Consider the following 21,987-nt stretch of genomic DNA (forward strand, 5'->3'; position numbering starts at 1 on the left):
CACTTGCCTTCTCTGGCGCTCTTCAGTTCGTCGAGCACCATCACCTGCTCAGATTCGGTGATAGCGGCGTTGTCCTCGCCGTGTGACATGGTGAAGTTTAAGGCAGGCAAGTCCTCTTCTCGCTTTCGGTTTCGGTTGATGCGCGTTTTTGAAGTCGCACGCGCGCTCTTCACAATCTTAAATCACTTATCTTCATTTCTGCGGCGGAGACAAGCTTTTGACTTTATTGTAGGTGCATGTTATTCACAAGTTCTGACGCGTGTCTTTAGTTACACAGTGTCACTGACGACATCAGACGTTTCGTTGATTTCTTTGTCTCTCGTTTATTTTCAACATCAAAAACAACGGTTGTTACAGTTTCTTGCATAAATCCACTGTAGTCACGACAAGTCGCTTGCTGTATTCTGTAGCTTCGATAGGTTACAGTTACAATAACTTATCTTACTGTATTCCTTTTAGCTTACTGTCTCACGGTCAAAAGCTTGTGTGCTCCACACCTTTCTGTATCCTTCCGTGTCTTAACAACAACTACAACTAACGTGCGTGATAGACATGGAGCTGCATAACTGTGGGATGATGTCACAATACAAATTATATGTATGATACTTAATGCTTAATGCTTAACTAATAAACTGAAATAAGATAAACATAACAACAAATCACAAGAATGAAATATGGGCCTTACACTCTGCTTGCACTCTACAGTACAGTAAATATAATTTTTTATATACATATACTCTTCTCTTCTGCTCTCTCTCCCGCTCTTTCTCTTCCCTAATTCCCTCTCTCTCTTTACCTCTCTCTGTCGAGCTACACATGTCGTTCCTGAGCTGCCAGTGATCCAGACTCCCTCTGCACTCTGAACCTGTCTGACCCATCCTGGTGCCCCGCTTCTGGTTGGAGATCTTGTCACATGAATGCCTCGTGTGTCTCTTTGGAATGCGTCTCGTATCTGGGAATGGTTCTTCCTACCTAGAAGACGGTTTTGGCTTCGACTTGTGTTGGCAGCTGTTTTTCTGAGGACTTGACAGTATGATAGTTCAGGACTGGAACTTCATACAAGTCTACCTGAGTTTTCAATAACTAACTGGACTCCATATTAACATCAATTAACATCAAGTGTTATGCTGAACTGCCTGCCAACTAACACACAGTATGAATGCAGATCAATTCCTGCTTTCTGTTTCACCCAGATGAGCATGCGTTTCCTGTTGAGTCTGGTTCCTCTCAAGGTTTCTTCCTATTACCATCTCAGGGAGTTTTTCCTTGCCACTGTCGCCCTCTGCTTGCTCACCAGGGACTATCTGACCATTTTGATTCATACACTTTCAAACCTAAATAATTCTTTTGATTGTGTAAAGCTGCTTTGGGACAATGGCAATTGTTAAAAGCGCTATACAAATAAAATTGAATTGAATTGAATTGAATAGTACTACACATCTGCTTTTTCCCCCCTGGGGTAAATATAAAGAAAATGGGCCCAAATATTGTCTCTTCTCTCTCGCCCGAGTAATACTGCTGTGATGACAAAGAGTTAAAGATGACTGAGCTTGTAGCATCCTGTCACTGCAAAAGCTAACTATGATATGCCGAGCGACGTGACCTGGCAAATACTGCTGCTTATGCCATAACGAGTGAACACTGTATCGCAGAGGATTGTGATGAAAATTATACGCTACCGTTTTTATTTTTTTAAACCACATTATAGTCTTGTCTTTTTTCGTCAGCAATATTGCATGCTGATTTCGTCACTGTCATTGTTCACTGATATCCATGACGTCTCATCATCATCTCTGTCACAGGAAATATCCGTCAACAAATATTTTTGACATTATTTTCGCTTCTCACACAAGGCTGAATCCCAAATCCACCTGTAAACTCTGATCAAGGGCACGACTTGATATGTGGAACCTGTGATTGTATACCTTACAAAGCATTATTATTATTATATATATTTTTTAAATGAATGCAACTCAGGGTGAAATAAATGTTCTGTTACTATATAAATTATGTATTAGAATAAGCACATTCGTATAAGTAAGTGGAACTATAAATCATTACATTATAGAGGTGTCCAGTGTGAGCACTTTATAAATATAGGTCTTTCATGTTTATAATTATAGCAGCCGTTGTTGGGTCAAATTTACTGCAGACTATACATATCAGCACTGTCGCCTTGCACCTCCAGGGTCCAGGTTCGATTCCCAGCCAGGCTCGATTCCCATCTCTGTGTGCATGGAGTTTGCATGTTCTCCCCATGCTTGGTGGCTTTCCTCTGTTTACACCAGTTTCCTCCCACAGTCCAAAGATTAGGCAGGTTAGGCTAATTGGCGTTCTCAAACTGCCCATAGTGTGTGAGTAAGTGTTTGTGTGTGTGCCCAGCGATGGATTGGCACCCTGTCCAGGGTGTACCCTGCCTTGTGCCCTAAGCTTCCTGGGAAAGGCTCCAGGTCCCTGTGACCCTGAATACAGGATTAAGCGGTATAGAAGATGAGTGAGTGAGAGTGAGTAATATAGTACTTGACCTTTTGACACAGTAAATAGTGAGAAAACTGTGATATCTTAATTTGAACTGTAAAACTTGTTAAAAAAGCAAATACGTGTTAAAGCAAGATAAATAGTTGATTTAAAACAGAGCAGTTAATAAGAATAAATGCGAAAATAAGCATGGTAAAAAAAGATTGTAATTGGTAATCTTGTGATGTAGAATTAAAAAATATATGCTTAATACGTTTTACATTCTATTATTATTTTTTTGTGTGTTTCATTTTTGTAACTGGAGTTTTCTTTAAACCTTTTCCTAGCTCATTCACAGTTCTGATGTTTTAAAATTATTAAAAATTGCTAACTGCAGCTCTTTCTGGTAATGTGTGTTTGTGACTGCGTGTCCATGTGTGTGTGGTGTTTATGAAAATAGTCTGGTAGGTTGTCAAATAGAAAGTAGGAAGAATAAGAAATGTTAGTGATAATAATAGGTAATATGGGGAAGAAATACAATGTAGGAAGTGTAAAGAAGTTCTTGCCTGTATGTGTGTTTAATAATTTCTTATGCTGACAGAAAAAAAGAAAAAACATGCATTAATTTGATACAGATCCTGCCCAGACCTTAGCAGATACATCAGACAGTCAAATTTGGTAAACCTTTTTTAAAAAGCAATTTAATACATTACATTTATCACATTTTACTTTTTAATATGTATGCAATAACATTAATTATAACATAATAGTTTCATTAATTTATAAAATAAAATCGTATAACAATAACAATAAGAAAAGTGAACAATATTGGGAAAATAATACAATAAAGCACCTAAAGCAGGACAGAAAAAACATGGCATGGTTTAAACCAGGGATTGCAAAGAACACATACTGTCCATGCGGGCCCACGCTGCCATTCTGCATGACGCCACTGTTCACCAGCCTGTACCAGCATTCTTCACCAGTGTAACAGGTTCGACCCTTGTTGCACTGGTGGCACCATAATGCACGGACACAAGGCAAGGTCTTACGGAAAAATGGGTAATTTATTTGAATAAAATGGGAAAGGAAAGCGATGTGCATGTGCAGGTCTGGTGGGCAGTGCCCCGCCGCTATGTGGGCACAGGCAGAGCTGGCATCAGACAAAGTGTCAGCATGGGCCCGCGTGGACAGCGGCTCGCTGTTGACTCCCAGCGGCTGTGACATGGGCTGTGACGTGTACCTACTGTCACGAAAATGCTCCGCGTGAAAGTTAAAAAGCTGCGGGATCTCCGGGAGTGAGCTTCCCGCTGTCCATGCTGCAAAGATTGAAGGAACATTCCTCTCACAACTTTAAAGTCCCTGGGGCTTGTTACATTGCCCTGCTCAACTGCCGCTCTGCCCAACGCCACCGCTCACTAGCCTGTGCCCGTATGCCAGTAGGGCACTGTCCACCAGACCTGCACATGCACATCCCTTCCCTTTCTTTCTACCTTCCTTCCTTAACCCTTTCATTCCCTATTTTTTCCAAATAAATTACCCTTTTTCCTATAAGACCTTGTGTCTGTGCTTTATGGTGCCACCCGCTCAACAAGGGCTGAACCCATTACACTGGTGGAGAACACGGACATGGGGACACCTGGCATAGACCTTGGGTTGAGTCCCGAACGAGGCTGGGAGTTTACTTGGCAGTGCCAGCTGCGCCCGTGAGCTCGGAGCTGCAGGGGGACAATGTCACGCCTTGCATCTGCAAATCTAATATTGCTACTCGCTCAATCTGCAGTTGTGAGAAGGGGGGGGGAGGGCCCAGATACAGGCACGGCTGGTAAGCTATCTTTGTTAATAGAAACCGGGCTTATCCCTGCACTATAAAATACAGCAGGGAGTGTAGCTCGGGTCTGCTTGGCTACTGGACTTTACGAAGCAAAGAGTGCGACGCGTAAGCTAAAATGTGGAAGAGGGGCATGCACACTGGGCACTGTAATGAGCCTCAGGGACTTCAAAGAGACGAATGGAATGCACCTTTGATCTCCGCAGCATGGACAGCTGTAAGCTCACTATCCAAGCCCCCGCGGGCCCATGCTGCCACTCTGCACCGCTCACCAGCCTGTGTCCGTATGCTAGTGGGGCTTTATGTTTTCTAAACCAAGTATTTCTTACTCAATCTGATTTCCCAAGACTGGTTCCTGGTCCCCCCTGTAATTTAAAAATATATAAATATTGTCAATAATTGTTGAAGAACATAAGAAGCAATTAAAAAGGGGGAAGAGGTATGATAGGGGTAAGATTTATAGGATTACAGTAAAAATTAACAGCACTGCTTTTACACAGCGTTTCCTTTCCGGGTCTCTTGTACACAAATTACTTACATTAAAATGAAGATAGAGAGACTTTGTTGTCATTATTGTAATACAATAAAATGTGTTTGGTAGCCAAAATGTTTTTGATAGTCCCGCAGCAATAAGAAGATGCAAGAATAAAATAAATAGAACCCATAATAATAAAAAGATAATTACACTAAAAATATAAATATAGCAATATATACAATGGAATTGTCACGATTGGGGTGGTAATGGCTGATGGTGTTGCTGTGGGCATAAAAGGCAGGCATAGGCGAAGAGGGGTGTTTTAACCAATAGAGTCTTTTAATAAGATAATAACATAAAACACATAACAGGGGTAGCTTAGTGGTTAAGGCATTGGACTATGGTTCGGAAGACCCCAGGTTCAAACTCCACAACCACCAAGTTGCCACTGTTGGTCCCTAGAGCAGGGGTTTAAGGTCCTTAACTGCTCAGATATATAATAAGATTTTAAAAAATGTAAGTCGCTCTGGATAAGAGCATCTGCTAAATGCCTAAATGTAAATGTAACATAAAGAAATAAAACTAACCCCTTCACGGGGGACACAGAAAGATAAAAGACGCAGGGGCTACTTACACAACCTGGAGATACACTCAAGACTGCACAAGACCGAGTCAGCTTCACACACATTTAAACACAAAAGACTTACATATTAACACAATCTGTGCCTTGGGACATGCTTCTAGGTTATGATACAACCTAAATTCAGAAATACAATATAAAACAAACCAAAATACAAAACAAAGTGCCCACATAGATGACAGTAAATACAAACAAACAATGCTCGACCCAGTTTCCCAGACTAACCAGCTATTTATGACCTACCTTGGTTCAGGTGAGCTCCCGCATCACCTGACCGAGGTGCCGTCTGTAATCTGTAATGCAGATTACAGATCTGGGGAAAAAGATGTTCCTCTGTAAGGTTTAGACCTTAATATTGTTGCTATTTCACTTGTGTAGAAATTAGCATAGAATAGGTCCAGATTGGAAAGCCTAGTGCCCAGAATCATCTGTGCAGTTTTAAGAGTGTTTGTTTTGCTTGCTTTTTGGGCCAAGGGACTATAGTGGTGGATTTGAGGCATGTGGGGACTACAGGGGCAGGTTCAAGATATGGGTAGACACCCCTGCTAGTTGGTCAGCACTTGAGTGTGCGGCTCAGGACCCTGTCTGGTCCTGCTGCTTTGGTGATGCCAATCTTTCTCAAAGTGGATCGCACCTTATGGCATTCAAAGATGAGGACAAATTCCTCCCTATGTGGTGGTGCTATCTGAGTTTTCACCTTGCTGGTGTGGTGGTCAAAGCGTGCAAAGAACTGAATTTAGGGCATCAGGAAGTGTGATATTATGGAAAGTTAGTGAGGTGCTGCTCTTGTGGTCTGCTATGTTTTAAATACCTCTTGTAAGGATTCGAATAGTTATCCTCACCGTGCATTGAAAAACAAAGACAACTCAGTCAGACTTTGACAAAATGATGCTGTCTTTCGTTTATTTACTGAAGACACTATAGTTCACGGTTAGATACCAGGCTTAACACTTTTAGCAAGTATAAATCCACATATTTTCAGGAATAGCCGTTACACGAATAATGAGCAGCCATGCCTCTTAAGGTGCATTTTAGAGAGCGAGAAAAAGAAAAAAGGGGAGGGGAAGGGGGGATCACCAACCCAATCACCTATTGGCTGATCATTACACTCTCCCTCTGTGTGCTGCTGGTATCTGTGCTTGGCTTCTTTATACCCTTCCTTAGTTCTCTGTGAGCATTATTGTAAGCCAGTCTGTCCTGTGACCTGTCAGTGCAGAAGGCTATGTAGACCAAAACAGAACTTATATTGCACAGTACGTTCAAAACATTGTACATATTGTACATTAACTCATATTGAATGTGACTAATGTATAATCTACTATTTGTTTAACAAAATAACAAATATTTAATTTAAAACAAAGCAGTTAATTGCAGTAAATGTAAACAGAAAGTAGCATGAGAACAAGTGAAACCAAACAAAAGACAGAATGTAAAAAGAATTCACAGATTACATGCATGTATTTAATTTGCATTTAAAAAAAAAAAGCTCATTATGAGTTCTCATTTTCTGCAATTATTAAAATTTCTTTTGATTGCAACACTTTCTGGTAAAGTGTTTGTTATTCTGTGTATGTTGGTTGTCAAATTAGTTTGGCAGAAGTAAAACAAAAAGTAGGAAGTATCGGCATGTGTTTGTGATAATAATAAGTTATTTGAGGAGAAGTGAAATAGAACATAGAAAGAGTTTCTGTCAGTATTTTTGTTTCACATTTTTTACGCTGATGGATCAGTGCAGTGAAACAGTGGATTTTGTATTGATTTTGCTTTTGTACTGATTTTTATAAAACTAATGTTTCTCATGATCATCAACAATGAAGGATTTAGCTTTATTTTATTATTTAAAAAATTGCAAATTTAAATTGCCACAAATACAACATGCTCATGCACCCAAACACACACACACACACATACACACACCTTTCTTTTCGCTGCTTATGTAATTTAGAAAAAAGAAAGCAATGATAGAGTAATTAAGTTTCTTTCATAGTGAGTTGCATATCACACTGTGACAATATCTGACAATGTCTTAATATATCAAAATAATCAAACAAAGACAAAATAACAGACCTAGGCACAGGAACAGGAAGTATGAGTGAAACTCAGAATTAAGATTAGCACTAATTTTAGGATTTAACTTTAGGATTTAACGTACACTTACATAGCATTTTTATTAACAAGAACATGAATATAACTAAAAGACACTGTCAGAATATTTAAATTCACCAGGCTGTAGTAAGAGTTCAATATACAAATTAAATGACTACAACAAACAAAGTGGCGGTAGACATAAAAATAAAGAAAATTAACTGAAAAGCAGTGGCGGCTGGTGAAAAATTTTAAAAAAAACTTTTAATAATCGCCTGTAAATAGCCATTTATCAGGTGATTAAGCATCATTACTACTAGTAAAAAATAAAGGCATGACTCACATCGCATCCATTCAGCAGCTCCACTTGCCATAAGAAGTGCTGGAAAAGCACAGAGTGTAAGCTTGGCCGTCATCACTTGACTTCTGCCTAATTAGAAGATCAGGTCGATCTGGTCCAGGTTCTTTAACTTTTTTTCTTTCTTCGTCCAATTGCCTTGCGATGGGGTATTTTAGTAAAGAAATTACAGAATTTTCTCTCATATTTATCTAGCTTCCACGTCGATCACTATTCAATACATTAACTAAAAATCTGCTGACCGTTAATAAGTAAATATTGAAAAAGAACAAAAGTGGGAGAGTCTGGGGGGCACAGTGCTGCGCCCCAAGGATGATAAAAAAAAAATCCAATTAGAGCTCAGCCTCAAATCACATGCTTTTCAAAAATTTACGTGCCTTCATAGGCCCCGCATACACGAACACAAATGAACGTAATACAGTTTAGATTTTGTATTGTAAATAAATTATATTAAGAAATACAGCGAAATATTGTAAACAAATGATTTTATTAGTAAATAATTATTAGGTTAAATAATTACATGTAAAAGTAGCATTCTTCTCTGCTAAACTTTAAGGGGGCAGCGCTCCTTATTAACCGGCCGCCACTGCTGAAAAGGGAAAAAAAACAGCTTGAGGTCATTAATATAAACCAAATGTCATCAGGACATCATCCCAAAAGTTTTTAGAACATTTACAATGAAAAAATAAATATTGTTTTGTGCATTTGTTTCTATATTTTTTCCACAAAAGGTACACTCATTGCAAACAAAATCAAAGTGCAGTCTGAGAAATTCTCCAGAGGGATAAAATTCTGGCAGAGTTTTAAAATGTTGTTCCCTTTATTTGGGGAAAATTGAAAGCTAGGGATAAAAAGTTTTTCATTTTTGGGGGGGGTTTTAGAGTAAATTTGAATTGTATTATTTCTGTCTAATATGTACAGTGGTGTGAAAAAATATTTGCCCCCTTCCTGATTTCTTATTCTTTTGCATGGTTGTCACACTTAAATGTTTCTGCTCATCAAAAACCGTTAACTATTAGTCAAAGATAACATAATTGAACACAAAATGCAGTTTTTAAATGAAGGTTTACGTTATTAAGGGAGAAAAAAAACTTCAAATCTACATGGCCCTGTGTGAAAAAGTGATTGCCCCCCTTGTTAAAAAATAACTTAACTTACCACTTTTAAGCAAAAAGAACATTAAGGCTTGTCTCAATTTTGCTAAAGAACATCTCAATGATTGGCAAGACTTTTGGGACAATACCTTGTGGACCGACGAGACAAAAGTTGAACTTTTTGGAAGGTGCGTGTCCCGTTACATCTGGCGTAAAAGTAACACAGCATTTCAGAAAAAGAACATCATACCAACAGTAAAATATGGTGGTGGTAGTGTGATGGTCTGGGGTTGTTTTGCTGCTTCAGGATCTGGAAGGCTTGCTGTGATAGATGGAACCATGAATTCTACTGTCTACCAAAAAATCCTGAAGGAGAATGTCCGGCCATCTGTTCGTCAACTCAAGCTAAAGTGATCTTGGGTGCTGCAGCAGGACAATGACCCAAAACACATCAGCAAATCCACCTCTGAATGGCTGAAGAAAAACAAAATGAAGACTTTGGAGTGGCCTAGTCAAAGTCCTGACCTGAATCCTATTGAGATGTTGTGGCATGACCTTAAAAAGGCGGTTCATGCTAGAAAATCCTCAAATAAAGCTGAATTACAACAATTCTGCAAAGATGAGTGGGCCAAAATTCCTCCAGAGCGCTGTAAAAGACTCGTTGTAAGTTATCGCAAACGCTTGATTACAGTTATTGCTGCTAAGGGTGGCCCAACCAGTTATAAGGTTCAGGGGGCAATTACTTTTTCACACAGGGCCATGTAGGTTTGGATTTTTTTTCTCCCTAAATAATAAAAACTCTCATTTAAAAAACTGCATTTTGTGTTTACTTGTGTTATCTTTGACTAATAGTTAAATGTGTTTGATGATCAGAAACATTTTGTGTGACAAACATGCAAAAGAATAAGAAATCAGGAAGGGGGCAAATAGTTTTTCACACCACTGTATGTCATCAGTAAAATGTGGACAATAAGAGAGATTATGGTAGTTTTGTGGAAGTTTATGGTTGATTGAAACTTTGGAAGATTAGCAGATATCTCTGGAGATTTTGTAATCAATAAATAGAAAAAGCATAGAAATTATGAAATTGAGCATTAAATACACATTTACACATCTTAGTAAAAACAAATGTCTGTTTTCACATTGATGTCTTTTTTATTTGTTGCCTCGGAGATTGTCCGCATTGTCTACAAACAGAGAAGTGATGGTGTTGTGTTCTGTTTCATTATACAAGGGCATATGAGGGCACTAAAAACACTTAAATAAAAATAAAAACAGAGAAGATTTTTGTGGAGTTCATCAGTTGCTGTTTTGTTTTACTAATGTAATGTGGTCATTAGAAAGTTTCTTTCTTTATTATTTTTTGTAGAATAGAGAGGAAAAACTGAGCTGAGCCCCTGGCGTGTGTGTGTGTGTGTGTGTGTGTTTGTTTGTTGGTTTCTGTGTGTGTGTATGTTTGCTGCTTTGCTAAAATTAAATGTAACCATTCCTCCATAGGTCCATGATGCAAGGAACATGCTGGCTTAAAAGATCAACCCCAGTTAAACTTCATTACGAAATAAGATGGTGAAAGAGATCTCAGTGTAAAAAAAATTATAATAGTGTGATTATACATATTATTAAAATAAATTATAATAGACTATGATTCTTATTTTTTTAAGTAACTAAAAAAAGCCTAAGGTAATTATCCTGGTTTTCAAACAAACAAACACAAAACAATATAAAAAATAAACATAGAAACATAGAAACAAACTAAATCCAGTGGAACCTTGGATTGCGAGCATAATTCATTCTGAAAGGCATGCTTGTATATCAAAGCACTCGTATATTAAAGCCAATTCCACAAAAGATCATTCTACAACCAAAAGATATTCATATAAAAATAATTAATACAAAATATATAGTAAAACAATACAAATAAAAAACTACAAAAAAAATTAATAAAACTAATTAACCAGAATTGTACCTTTGAAAAGAATCCTGACTGGTGTGAGACGAGAGTAGAATCAGGAGCAGGTGGGTTCCTGTGTAAGACACTTGTGCACACACACACACACACACACACACACACACACACACACACACACACACTACCGGAATTGCTCCTCTAAACGAATTGATCTCCCGCACTGCTACAGCCTTTTTACCTTTTTTATCTTCACGGGGGCCGTTGTTGAGAACTGTCACTACACTTGGACACAAAATAAGTGGATAAAAGCGTCTGCCAAATGCCTCCCAGGTGTGTGTCAGCATATTATGATCCACTGAGTTGACCGCTGTTTTTATTTAGTGTTTAAAGTCCCCTGTGGCAGCCATTTAAAACTTAGATAAATCCTTCTTTAAGTGGTCACTTACTCATTCCATAACGATGTTAGAGAACTGAAGCAATTAGTCATGAAATCGGTTCATTCTTTTTGAATTATCCTGCATTTTTTTGCTTTTATTACATTTTTAATCATTGAATAGACTGTAAAAAATGTACCCTATGCCATATTTAAAACACTAATTTATTTACACAAACATAATACTTTTAAAGAATATTTTCTCAGATTATAAATATCATAAAGAAGTGGGTTACTTCTGCTTTTCTGTTTATATAAACCTCTGTGGAGAAGAAAATCCTGCAGATGAGACAAGATGGAGCTCCTGATACTTTTACTCAGCTCTGCTCTTTTTGGATACACATCATGTAAGTAATTTTCTAATACGGTAATTTTAGAAGATCAATGCTCTTTTAATTTGCATTAACTTTTACTTTCTTTATGATTTTTTTAAATAGCAGAAAACATTGTTACTTTAGTGTATGGGAAACTGTTCTTCATAATTTTGTTGACTATTTTAATGTGTTAAAATCTATTTTAATACTCTGATGTAAATAAAACAAAAGCTGTTGTAACAAAATAATCAATAATGTATTGGTTTGATGAAGTGGATTCACTGTTATTCACCCTGAAGCTGATTATTTTAAAATACAAGCAAAGTTTTCTTCTTCTTCTTCTTCTTCTTATACCACACCATTTTTTATTTATAAAACAGCTCATTGTTCTTTAAAGGTTAACTTGTTAAGAGAATATGTTATAGAGGCTATACACTTAGAACTTTCATTACAAGCTTTTGTCTTTCCTTCTCTCTCTTCAAGTTAATCAGACAAAAAAAGGACCTGCATAGTATAAGCTCACCTACAAAAGAACACATTTACCACTGACTCTGGGAAATTTTTCCCATAAATTTGTGTCACATCATAAATTAAGAAATTCTGATCTGACCAGTAACAAGCCAATTTAACCAGTGCTTTACACTGTAAACCCTAATGTTGTCTTTACTTATACAATCAAGTAATGTTGACTAAACATTACTTAAAATTTTGCATTTTGGACCCATCACTTAAAAATATAAGTTCATTTAACTTATTTACCATCAAAATGCATAAACTTAAGATTTCAAGTGTTGTGAACTCAAAATCATGATTAATCCTTTGGGGGAAAAAACATTTTTAAAAGGTCAATTTTCACAAATGTGAATGTGGCCTGGGCGGGGCGGCGGCTGACGACCAGCATGCTTTGCGGGGATGTCGGTGTGTTCACCATGTTGGGGAAGGGTGTTTGGGTTAGTGGCTTCGGCCCTGTTTGTGTGTGTGGGTAAGGGGTGATGTGTGAAATGTGCTCTGGTTCATGCTGAGGCTGAATTGGATGGTGGTTCCTGTGTGAATGTGCTGCTCATGCCGTAAGTGCTGTGTGCCTAATAAAGTACTTTCCAACATTCTTTCCGGTGGAAAATTGTGGCTTTTTGTCAATAAAAAAAATCTAAGCTTATAAATGCTGTTCATTGTTTTATTTCAGTTCGGTGTGCACAAATCTTGCAGTCAAACATAAGAACATTGTTTAACAGGTTTAAGTTACATTTTCATGTTGAGTTAACTTAAATATATAAGTACACTTAAAAAAAATTTATACCAAGTGAATGCAATTTTTTAAGTACATTAAATAAGTGCTAAGTTTGTTGAACTGAATGATTTAAGTACAGTCTACAAAACCGCCAAGTTAAATAAACTTATATATGCAAGTTTTGGAAGATTCCATTACTCAATTAAATTGAGGCAACGAGTTTACTCAATCAATTTAGTCCAATTAACTTATTAGGGTTTTCAGTGTAGTAAAGGTTTGTAAAATCTGGATTTTTTTTATTTTAATTTTTAAACCCAGTTCAATTCATGATTATTAATTTCAGATGAATTTTAGGTACTGCCTTTTTGAGGTTGCTTAAGACTCTGCATTAGCATTTAACCTCTCACACAATAAGAGGTATATCCCTCACTGAAAACCCTAATAAGTTAATTGGACTAATTTGATTGAGTAAACTCGTTGCCTCAATTTAATTGAGTAATGGAATCTTCCAAAACTTGCATATTTAAGTTTATTTAACTTGGCGGTTTTGTAGACTGTACTTAAATCATTTAGTTCAACAAACTTAGCCCTTATTTAATGTACTTAAAAAATTGCGTTTACTTGGTATAAATTATTTTTAAGTGTACTTATATATTTAAGTTAACTCAACATGAAAATGTAACTTAAACCTGTTAAACAATGTTCTTATATTTGACTGCAAGCTTTGTGCACACCGAACTGAAATAAAACAATGAACAACATTTTTAAGCTTAGATGTTTTTTATTGACAAAATGCCACAATTTTCCGCTGGAAAGAATGTTGGAGAGTACTTTATTAGGCACACAGCATGTACAGCATGAGCAGCACATTCACACAGGAACCACCATCCAATTCAGCCTCAGCATGAACCGGAGCACATTTTACACGTCACCCCTTACCCACACACACAAACAGGGCCGAAGCCACTAACCCAAACACCCTTCCCTAACATGATAAACACACCATCCCCGCAAATCATGCTGGTCATCAGCCGCCGCCCCGCCCACGCCACATTCACATTTGTGAAAATTGACCTTTTGAAAATGTTTTTTCCCCCAAAGGATTAATCATGATTTTGAGTTCACAACACTTGAAATCTTAAGTTTATGCATTTTGATGGTAAATAAGTTAAATGAACTTATATTTTTAAGTGATGGGTCCAAAATGCAAAATTTTAAGTAATGTTTAGTCAAGGTGTATTTTTTTTACTTTAAACCCACGTAATTTAATATTAAATATTTTAAGATTTTTTTTTGCATAAAGGATAGTTCTCTTTCCCTTTCTGTTGTTCAAAGAATGTGCAGTTATAAACATATAGAATTGGCTATTATGTGCAATTAATAGTAGTTTACAAAAAAGCAGCAATATACTGTTTAACACATTAATAATGTTAACATTTTATAATTTTTCCATATAGATTACTGTGGCACCAGTTCGATAACCCCAGGTAAAACAAACAAACAAACAAACAAACAAAAAACACTTTTTTTATCTTCATCTATTCCTTAATTTTATATTTTCTTGAATCTGTTAAATTGATAATTGTCTCACTGTGTTTCAGCCATCAACACCGAAACAGTCACAGGAAGCTCATGGACAGCAGGTTTAAATACTAGCTATTATAAATGACCAATCATATTAATAATAAATACAGTGGAACCTTTGATTGTAAGCATAATTCGTTCCAGAAGTGGGCTCGTGTTTCAAAAAAACTCATAAACCAGTAAAATAAACCAAGTAAATTTCCCCATAAGAAATAACGGAAACTAAAATTATTCAATTCTATTTTAATACTCTGATGTAAATAAAACAAAAGCTGTTGTAACAAAATAATCAATAATGTATTGGTTTGATGAAGTGGATTCACTGTTATTTCCCCTGAAGCTGATTATTTTAAAATACAAGCAAAGTTTTCTTCTTCTTCTTCTTATACCACACCATTTTTTTATTTATAAAACAGCTCATTGTTCTTTAAAAGTTAATTTGTTAAGAGAATATGTTATAGAGGCTATAACCTTAGAACTTTCATTACAAGCTTTTGTCTTTCCTTCTCTCTCTTCAAGTTAATAAGACAAAAAAAAGAACCTGCATAGTATAAGCTCACCTACAAAAGAACACATTTACAACTGACTCTGGGAAATTTTTCCCATGAATTTGTGTCACATCATAAATTAAGAAATTCTGATCTGACCAGTAACAAGCCAATTTAACCAGTGCTTTAGTAAAGGTTTGTAGCATCTGGATTTTTTTATTTTAACCTTTAAACCGAGTTCAATCCATGATTATTAATTTCAGATGAATTTTAGGTACTGCCTTTTTGAGGTTGCTTAAGACTCTGCATTAGCATTTAACCTCTCACACAATAAGAGGTATATCCCTTTAAACCCAGAGCATTCAAGTCATGTTTTTAGTTTTTTTTTTAACATATAAAACATATATAAGGCTCAGAGTTGTGTAATATAGTATTATATGCCCTTTTATTTTGCATAACCTAGTCAGTATAATGAACTTAATTTAATTTAACTAACTGTACAAACATGACTGAGCAAAGATTTGCTTTGGGTCACATACAGTAGGCCAAGAAATAACACAGACACTGTACATGATCACATTTTTTCTGTCTGTTTTTGAAAAAAAAAAACATTTTGAGAGTTCTACACTTTTGCGATGTTACTTGCATATTACGTTCTGAATTCTGTTCTATTTGACATATTTAACAACCCAAATGACATATTTAAAAGCCTCCCCATTAAACACACACCCACAAGGCATTATTATCCCTATAAGCGCATATATATTTTATAATTGTCATTTATCTAGACTGTATTGCCCTGTTCTGAGGGCACAGAAATCTTCTTATTAGATTAAAATGGTGTACAATATTTTAATACCTTACATATTGTATATTATAATTTTTAACTTCATACTGTATGTTATACACAAGAACGGGTGGGATAATTTTAAATATAACCAAGAATCACTAAGATCACTAATCAACAAAACTAAAAGTATGGGATCTCATTTTGTGGGGCTTCTTTTGGGTGGAGGCTTATTGTCAGTATAAACATATCATTTATTATTACAGACAATATTTACTTATTTAAGTATACAATAGTAATTATAAATGTTTTAAATGTGTCTATTGTTTTTAAATTATAAATATACAATATAATTCAATAGTACTAAATTGTAAAATCATGCATGCTAAACTTATTATTGTTTCTTGCAGCTTATAATTCCTGCTGGAATAACTGTGGCACCCACCGCAGTGGGTGTTTATGCACCAGTTACTGTCAATATGAAGGAAGCTGCTGTTCTGATTATTACGGTGAGGACAAAACAGACATTTTAAAAAATCTAGTTATTGTAAACTAAAGGTGTATTTTTTTACTTTAAACCCACATAATTTAATATTAAATATTTTAAGATTTTTTTTGCATAAAGGATAGTTCTCTTTCCCTTTCTGTTGTTAAAAGAATGTGCAGTTATAAACATATAGAATTGGCTATTATGTGCAATTAATAGTAGTTTACAAAAAAGCAGCAATATACTGTTTAACACATTAATAATGTTAACATTTTATAATTTTTCCATAAAGATTACTGTGGCACCAGTTCGATAACCCCAGGTAAAACAAACAAACAAACAAACAAACAAACAAACAAACAAACAAACACTTTTTTTTATCTTCTTCTATTCCTTAATTTTATATTTTCTTGAATCTGTTAAATTGATAATTGTCTCACTGTGTTTCAGCCATCAACACCGAAACAGTCACAGGAAGCTCATGGACAGCAGGTTTAAATACTAGCTATTATAAATGACCAATCATATTAATAATAAATACAGTGGAACCTTTGATTGTAAGCATAATTCGTTCCAGAAGTGGGCTCGTGTTTCCAAAAACTCATAAACCAGTAAAATAAACCAAGTAAATTTCCCCATAAGAAATAACGGAAACTAAAATTATTCAATTCTATTTTAATACTCTGATGTAAATAAAACAAAAGCTGTTGTAACAAAATAATCAATAATGTATTGGTTTGATGAAGTGGATTCACTGTTATTTCCCCTGAAGCTGATTATTTTAAAATACAAGCAAAGTTTTCTTCTTCTTCTTCTTATACCACACCATTTTTTTATTTATAAAACAGCTCATTGTTCTTTAAAAGTTAATTTGTTAAGAGAATATGTTATAGAGGCTATAACCTTAGAACTTTCATTACAAGCTTTTGTCTTTCCTTCTCTCTTTTTAAGTTAATAAGACAAAAAAAAGAACCTGCATAGTATAAGCTCACCTACAAAAGAACACATTTACAACTGACTCTGGGAAATTTTTCCCATGAATTTGTGTCACATCATAAATTAAGAAATTCTGATCTGACCAGTAACAAGCCAATTTAACCGGTGCTTTAGTAAAGGTTTGTAGCATCTGGATTTTTTTTATTTTAACCTTTAAACCCAGTTTAATCCATGATTATTAATTTCAGATGAATTTTAGGTACTGCCTTTTTGAGGTTGCTTAAGACTCTGCATTAGCATTTAACCTCTCACACAATAAGAGGTATATCCCTTTAAACCCAGAGCATTCAAGTCATGTTTTTAGTTTTTTTTTTTTAACATATAAAACATATATAAGGCTCAGAGTTGTGTAATATAGTATTATATGCCCTTTTATTTTGCATAACCTAGTCAGTATAATGAACTTAATTTAATTTAATTTAATTTAACTAACTGTACAAACATGACTGAGCAAAGATTTGCTTTGGGTCACATACAGTAGGCCAAGAAATAACACAGACACTTTACATGATCACATTTTTTCTGTCTGTTTTTGAAAAAAAAAAACATTTTGAGAGTTCTACACTTTTGCGATGTTACTTGCATATTACGTTCTGAATTCTGTTCTATTTGACATATTTAACAACCCAAATGACATATTTAAAAGCCTCCCTATTAAACACACACCCACAAGGCATTATTATCCCTATAAGCGCATATATATTTTATAATTGTCATTTATCTAGACTGTATTGCCCTGTTCTGAGGGCACAGAAATCTTCTTATTAGATTAAAATGGTGTACAATATTTTACTACCTTACATATTGTAAGATTTTTAATTTCATATTGTATGTTATCCACAAGAACGGGTGGGATAATTTTAAATATAACCAAGAATCACTAAGATCACTAATTAACAAAACTAAAAGTATGGGATCTCATTTTGTGGGGCTTCTTTTGGGTGGAGGCTTATTGTCAGTATAAACATATCATTTATTATTACAGACAATATTTACTTATTTAAGTATACAATAGTAATTATAAATGTTTTAAATGTGTCTATTGTTTTTTAATTATAAATATACAATATAATTCAATAGTACTAAATTGTAAAATCATGCATGCTAAACTTATTATTGTTTCTTGCAGCTTATAATTCCTGCTGGAATAACTGTGGCACCCACAGCAGTGGGTGTTCATGCACCAGTTACTGTCAATATGATGGAAGCTGCTGTTCTGATTATTTTGGTGAGGACAAAACAGACATTTTAAAAAATCTAGTTATTGTAAACTAAAGGTGTATTTTTTTTACTTTAAACCCACGTAATTTAATATTAAATATTTTAAGATTTTTTTTGCATAAAGGATAGTTCTCTTTCCCTTTCTGTTGTTCAAAGAATGTGCAGTTATAAACATATAGAATTGGCTATTATGTGCAATTAATAGTAGTTTACAAAAAAGCAGCAATATACTGTTTAACACATTAATAATGTTAACATTTTATAATTTTTCCATAAAGATTACTGTGGCACCAGTTCGATAACCCCAGGTAAAACAAACAAACAAACAAACAAACAAACACTTTTTTTTATCTTCTTCTATTCCTTAATTTTATATTTTCTTGAATCTGTTAAATTGATAATTGTCTCACTGTGTTTCAGCCATCAACACCGAAACAGTCACAGGAAGCTCATGGACAGCAGGTTTAAATACTAGCTATTATAAATGACCAATCATATTAATAATAAATACAGTGGAACCTTTGATTGTAAGCATAATTCGTGCCAGAAGTGGGCTCGTGTTTCAAAAAAACTCATAAACCAGTAAAATAAACCAAGTAAATTTCCCCATAAGAAATAACGGAAACTAAAATTATTCAATTCTATTTTAATACTCTGATGTAAATAAAACAAAAGCTGTTGTAACAAAATAATCAATAATGTATTGGTTTGATGAAGTGGATTCACTGTTATTTCCCCTGAAGCTGATTATTTTAAAATACAAGCAAAGTTTTCTTCTTCTTCTTCTTATACCACACCATTTTTTTATTTATAAAACAGCTCATTGTTCTTTAAAAGTTAATTTGTTAAGAGAATATGTTATAGAGGCTATAACCTTAGAACTTTCATTACAAGCTATTGTCTTTCCTTCTCTCTCTTCAAGTTAATAAGACAAAAAAAGAACCTGCATAGTATAAGCTCACCTACAAAAGAACACATTTACAACTGACTCTGGGAAATTTTTCCCATGAATTTGTGTCACATCATAAATTAAGAAATTCTGATCTGACCAGTAACAAGGCAATTTAACCGGTGCTTTAGTAAAGGTTTGTAGCATCTGGATTTTTTTTTATTTTAACCTTTAAACCGAGTTCAATCCATGATTATTAATTTCAGATGAATTTTAGGTACTGCCTTTTTGAGGTTGCTTAAGACTCTGCATTAGCATTTAACCTCTCACACAATAAGAGGTATATCCCTTTAAACCCAGAGCATTCAAGTCATGTTTTTAGTTTTTTTTTTAACATATAAAACATATATAAGGCTCAGAGTTGTGTAATATAGTATTATATGCCCTTTTATTTTGCATAACCTAGTCAGTATAATGAACTTAATTTAATTTAACTAACTGTACAAACATGACTGAGCAAAGATTTGCTTTGGGTCACATACAGTAGGCCAAGTAATAACACAGACACTGTACATGATCACATTTTTTCTGTCTGTTTTTGAAAAAAAAAAACATTTTGAGAGTTCTACACTTTTGCGATGTTACTTGCATATTACGTTCTGAATTCTGTTCTATTTGACATATTTAACAACCCAAATGACATATTTAAAAGCCTCCCCATTAAACACACACCCACAAGGCATTATTATCCCTATAAGCGCATATTATAATTGTAATTTATCTAGACTGTATTGCCCTGTTCTGAAGGCACAGAAATCTTCTTATTAGATTAAAATGGTGTACAATATTTTAATACCTTACATATTGTATATTATAATTTTTAACTTCATACTGTATGTTATACACAAGAACGGGTGGGATAATTTTAAATATAACCAAGAATCACTAAGATCACTAATCAACAAAACTAAAACTATGGGATCTCATTTTGTGAGGCTTCTTTTGGGTGGAGGCTTATTGTCAGTATAAACATATCATTTATTATTACAGACAATATTTACTTATTTAAGTATACAATAGTAATTATAAATGTTGTAAATGTGTCTATTGTTTTTAAATTATAAATATACAATATAATTCAATAGTACTAAATTGTAAAATCATGCATGCTAAACTTATTATTGTTTCTTGCAGCTTATAATTCCTGCTGGAATAACTGTGGCACCCACAGCAGTGGGTGTTCATGCACCAGTTACTGTCAATATGATGGAAGCTGCTGTTCTGATTATTTTGGTGAGGACAAAACAGACATTTTAAGAAATCTAGTTATTGTAAACTAAAGGTGTATTTTTTTTACTTTAAACCCACGTAATTTAATATTAAATATTTTAAGATTTTTTTTGCATAAAGGATAGTTCTCTTTCCCTTTCTGTTGTTCAAAGAATGTGCAGTTATAAACATATAGAATTGGCTATTATGTGCAATTAATAGTAGTTTACAAAAAAGCAGCAATATACTGTTTAACACATTAATAATGTTAACATTTTATAATTTTCCCATATAGATTACTGTGGCACCAGTTCGATAACCCCAGGTAAAACAAACAAACAAACAAACAAACAAAAAACACTTTTTTTATCTTCATCTATTCCTTAATTTTATATTTTCTTGAATCTGTTAAATTGATAATTGTCTCACTGTGTTTCAGCCATCAACACCGAAACAGTCACAGGAAGCTCATGGACAGCAGGTTTAAATACTAGCTATTATAAATGACCAATCATATTAATAATAAATACAGTGGAACCTTTGATTGTAAGCATAATTCGTTCCAGAAGTGGGCTCGTGTTTCCAAAAACTCATAAACCAGTAAAATAAACCAAGTAAATTTCCCCATAAGAAATAACGGAAACTAAAATTATTCAATTCTATTTTAATACTCTGATGTAAATAAAACAAAAGCTGTTGTAACAAAATAATCAATAATGTATTGGTTTGATGAAGTGGATTCACTGTTATTTCCCCTGAAGCTGATTATTTTAAAATACAAGCAAAGTTTTCTTCTTCTTCTTCTTATACCACACCATTTTTTTATTTATAAAACAGCTCATTGTTCTTTAAAAGTAATTTTCTTAAGAGAATATGTTATAGAGGCTATAACCTTAGAACTTTCATTACAAGCTATTGTCTTTCCTTCTCTCTCTTCAAGTTAAAAAGACAAAGAAAGAACCTGCATAGTATAAGCTCACCTACAAAAGAACACATTTACAACTGACTCTGGGAAATTTTTCCCATGAATTTGTGTCACATCATAAATTAAGAAATTCTGATCTGACCAGTAACAAGCCAATTTAACCAGTGCTTTAGTAAAGGTTTGTAGCATCTGGATTTTTTTTATTTTAACCTTTAAACCGAGTTCAATCCATGATTATTAATTTCAGATGAATTTTAGGTACTGCCTTTTTGAGGTTGCTTAAGACTCTGCATTAGCATTTAACCTCTCACACAATAAGAGGTATATCCCTTTAAACCCAGAGCATTCAAGTCATGTTTTTAGTTTTTTTTTTTAACATATAAAACATATATAAGGCTCAGAGTTGTGTAATATAGTATCATATGCCCTTTTATTTTGCATAATCTAGTCAGTATAATTAACTTAATTTAATTTAATTTAATTTAACTAACTGTACAAACATGACTGAGCAAAGATT

At 34.4% G+C, this 21,987-nt stretch overlaps 1 protein-coding gene across 1 annotated transcript in view; it reads left to right on the forward strand.

Annotated features, from left to right (window-relative positions):
• Positions 1-3,592: 3,592 nt before the first annotated feature.
• Positions 3,593-21,987, forward strand: part of LOC128535742 (deleted in malignant brain tumors 1 protein-like) — a 49,667-nt gene continuing 31,272 nt past the window's right edge. The window contains exons 1-2 of the mRNA XM_053509786.1: positions 3,593-3,696; positions 4,053-4,163. Coding sequence (XP_053365761.1) covers positions 3,593-3,696; positions 4,053-4,163 — 215 coding nt within the window. The remainder of the gene's footprint in view (positions 3,697-4,052; positions 4,164-21,987) is intronic.

This window comes from Clarias gariepinus, chromosome 13, assembly GCF_024256425.1.
Source record: "Clarias gariepinus isolate MV-2021 ecotype Netherlands chromosome 13, CGAR_prim_01v2, whole genome shotgun sequence".
Classification (NCBI taxonomy): domain Eukaryota; kingdom Metazoa; phylum Chordata; class Actinopteri; order Siluriformes; family Clariidae; genus Clarias; species Clarias gariepinus.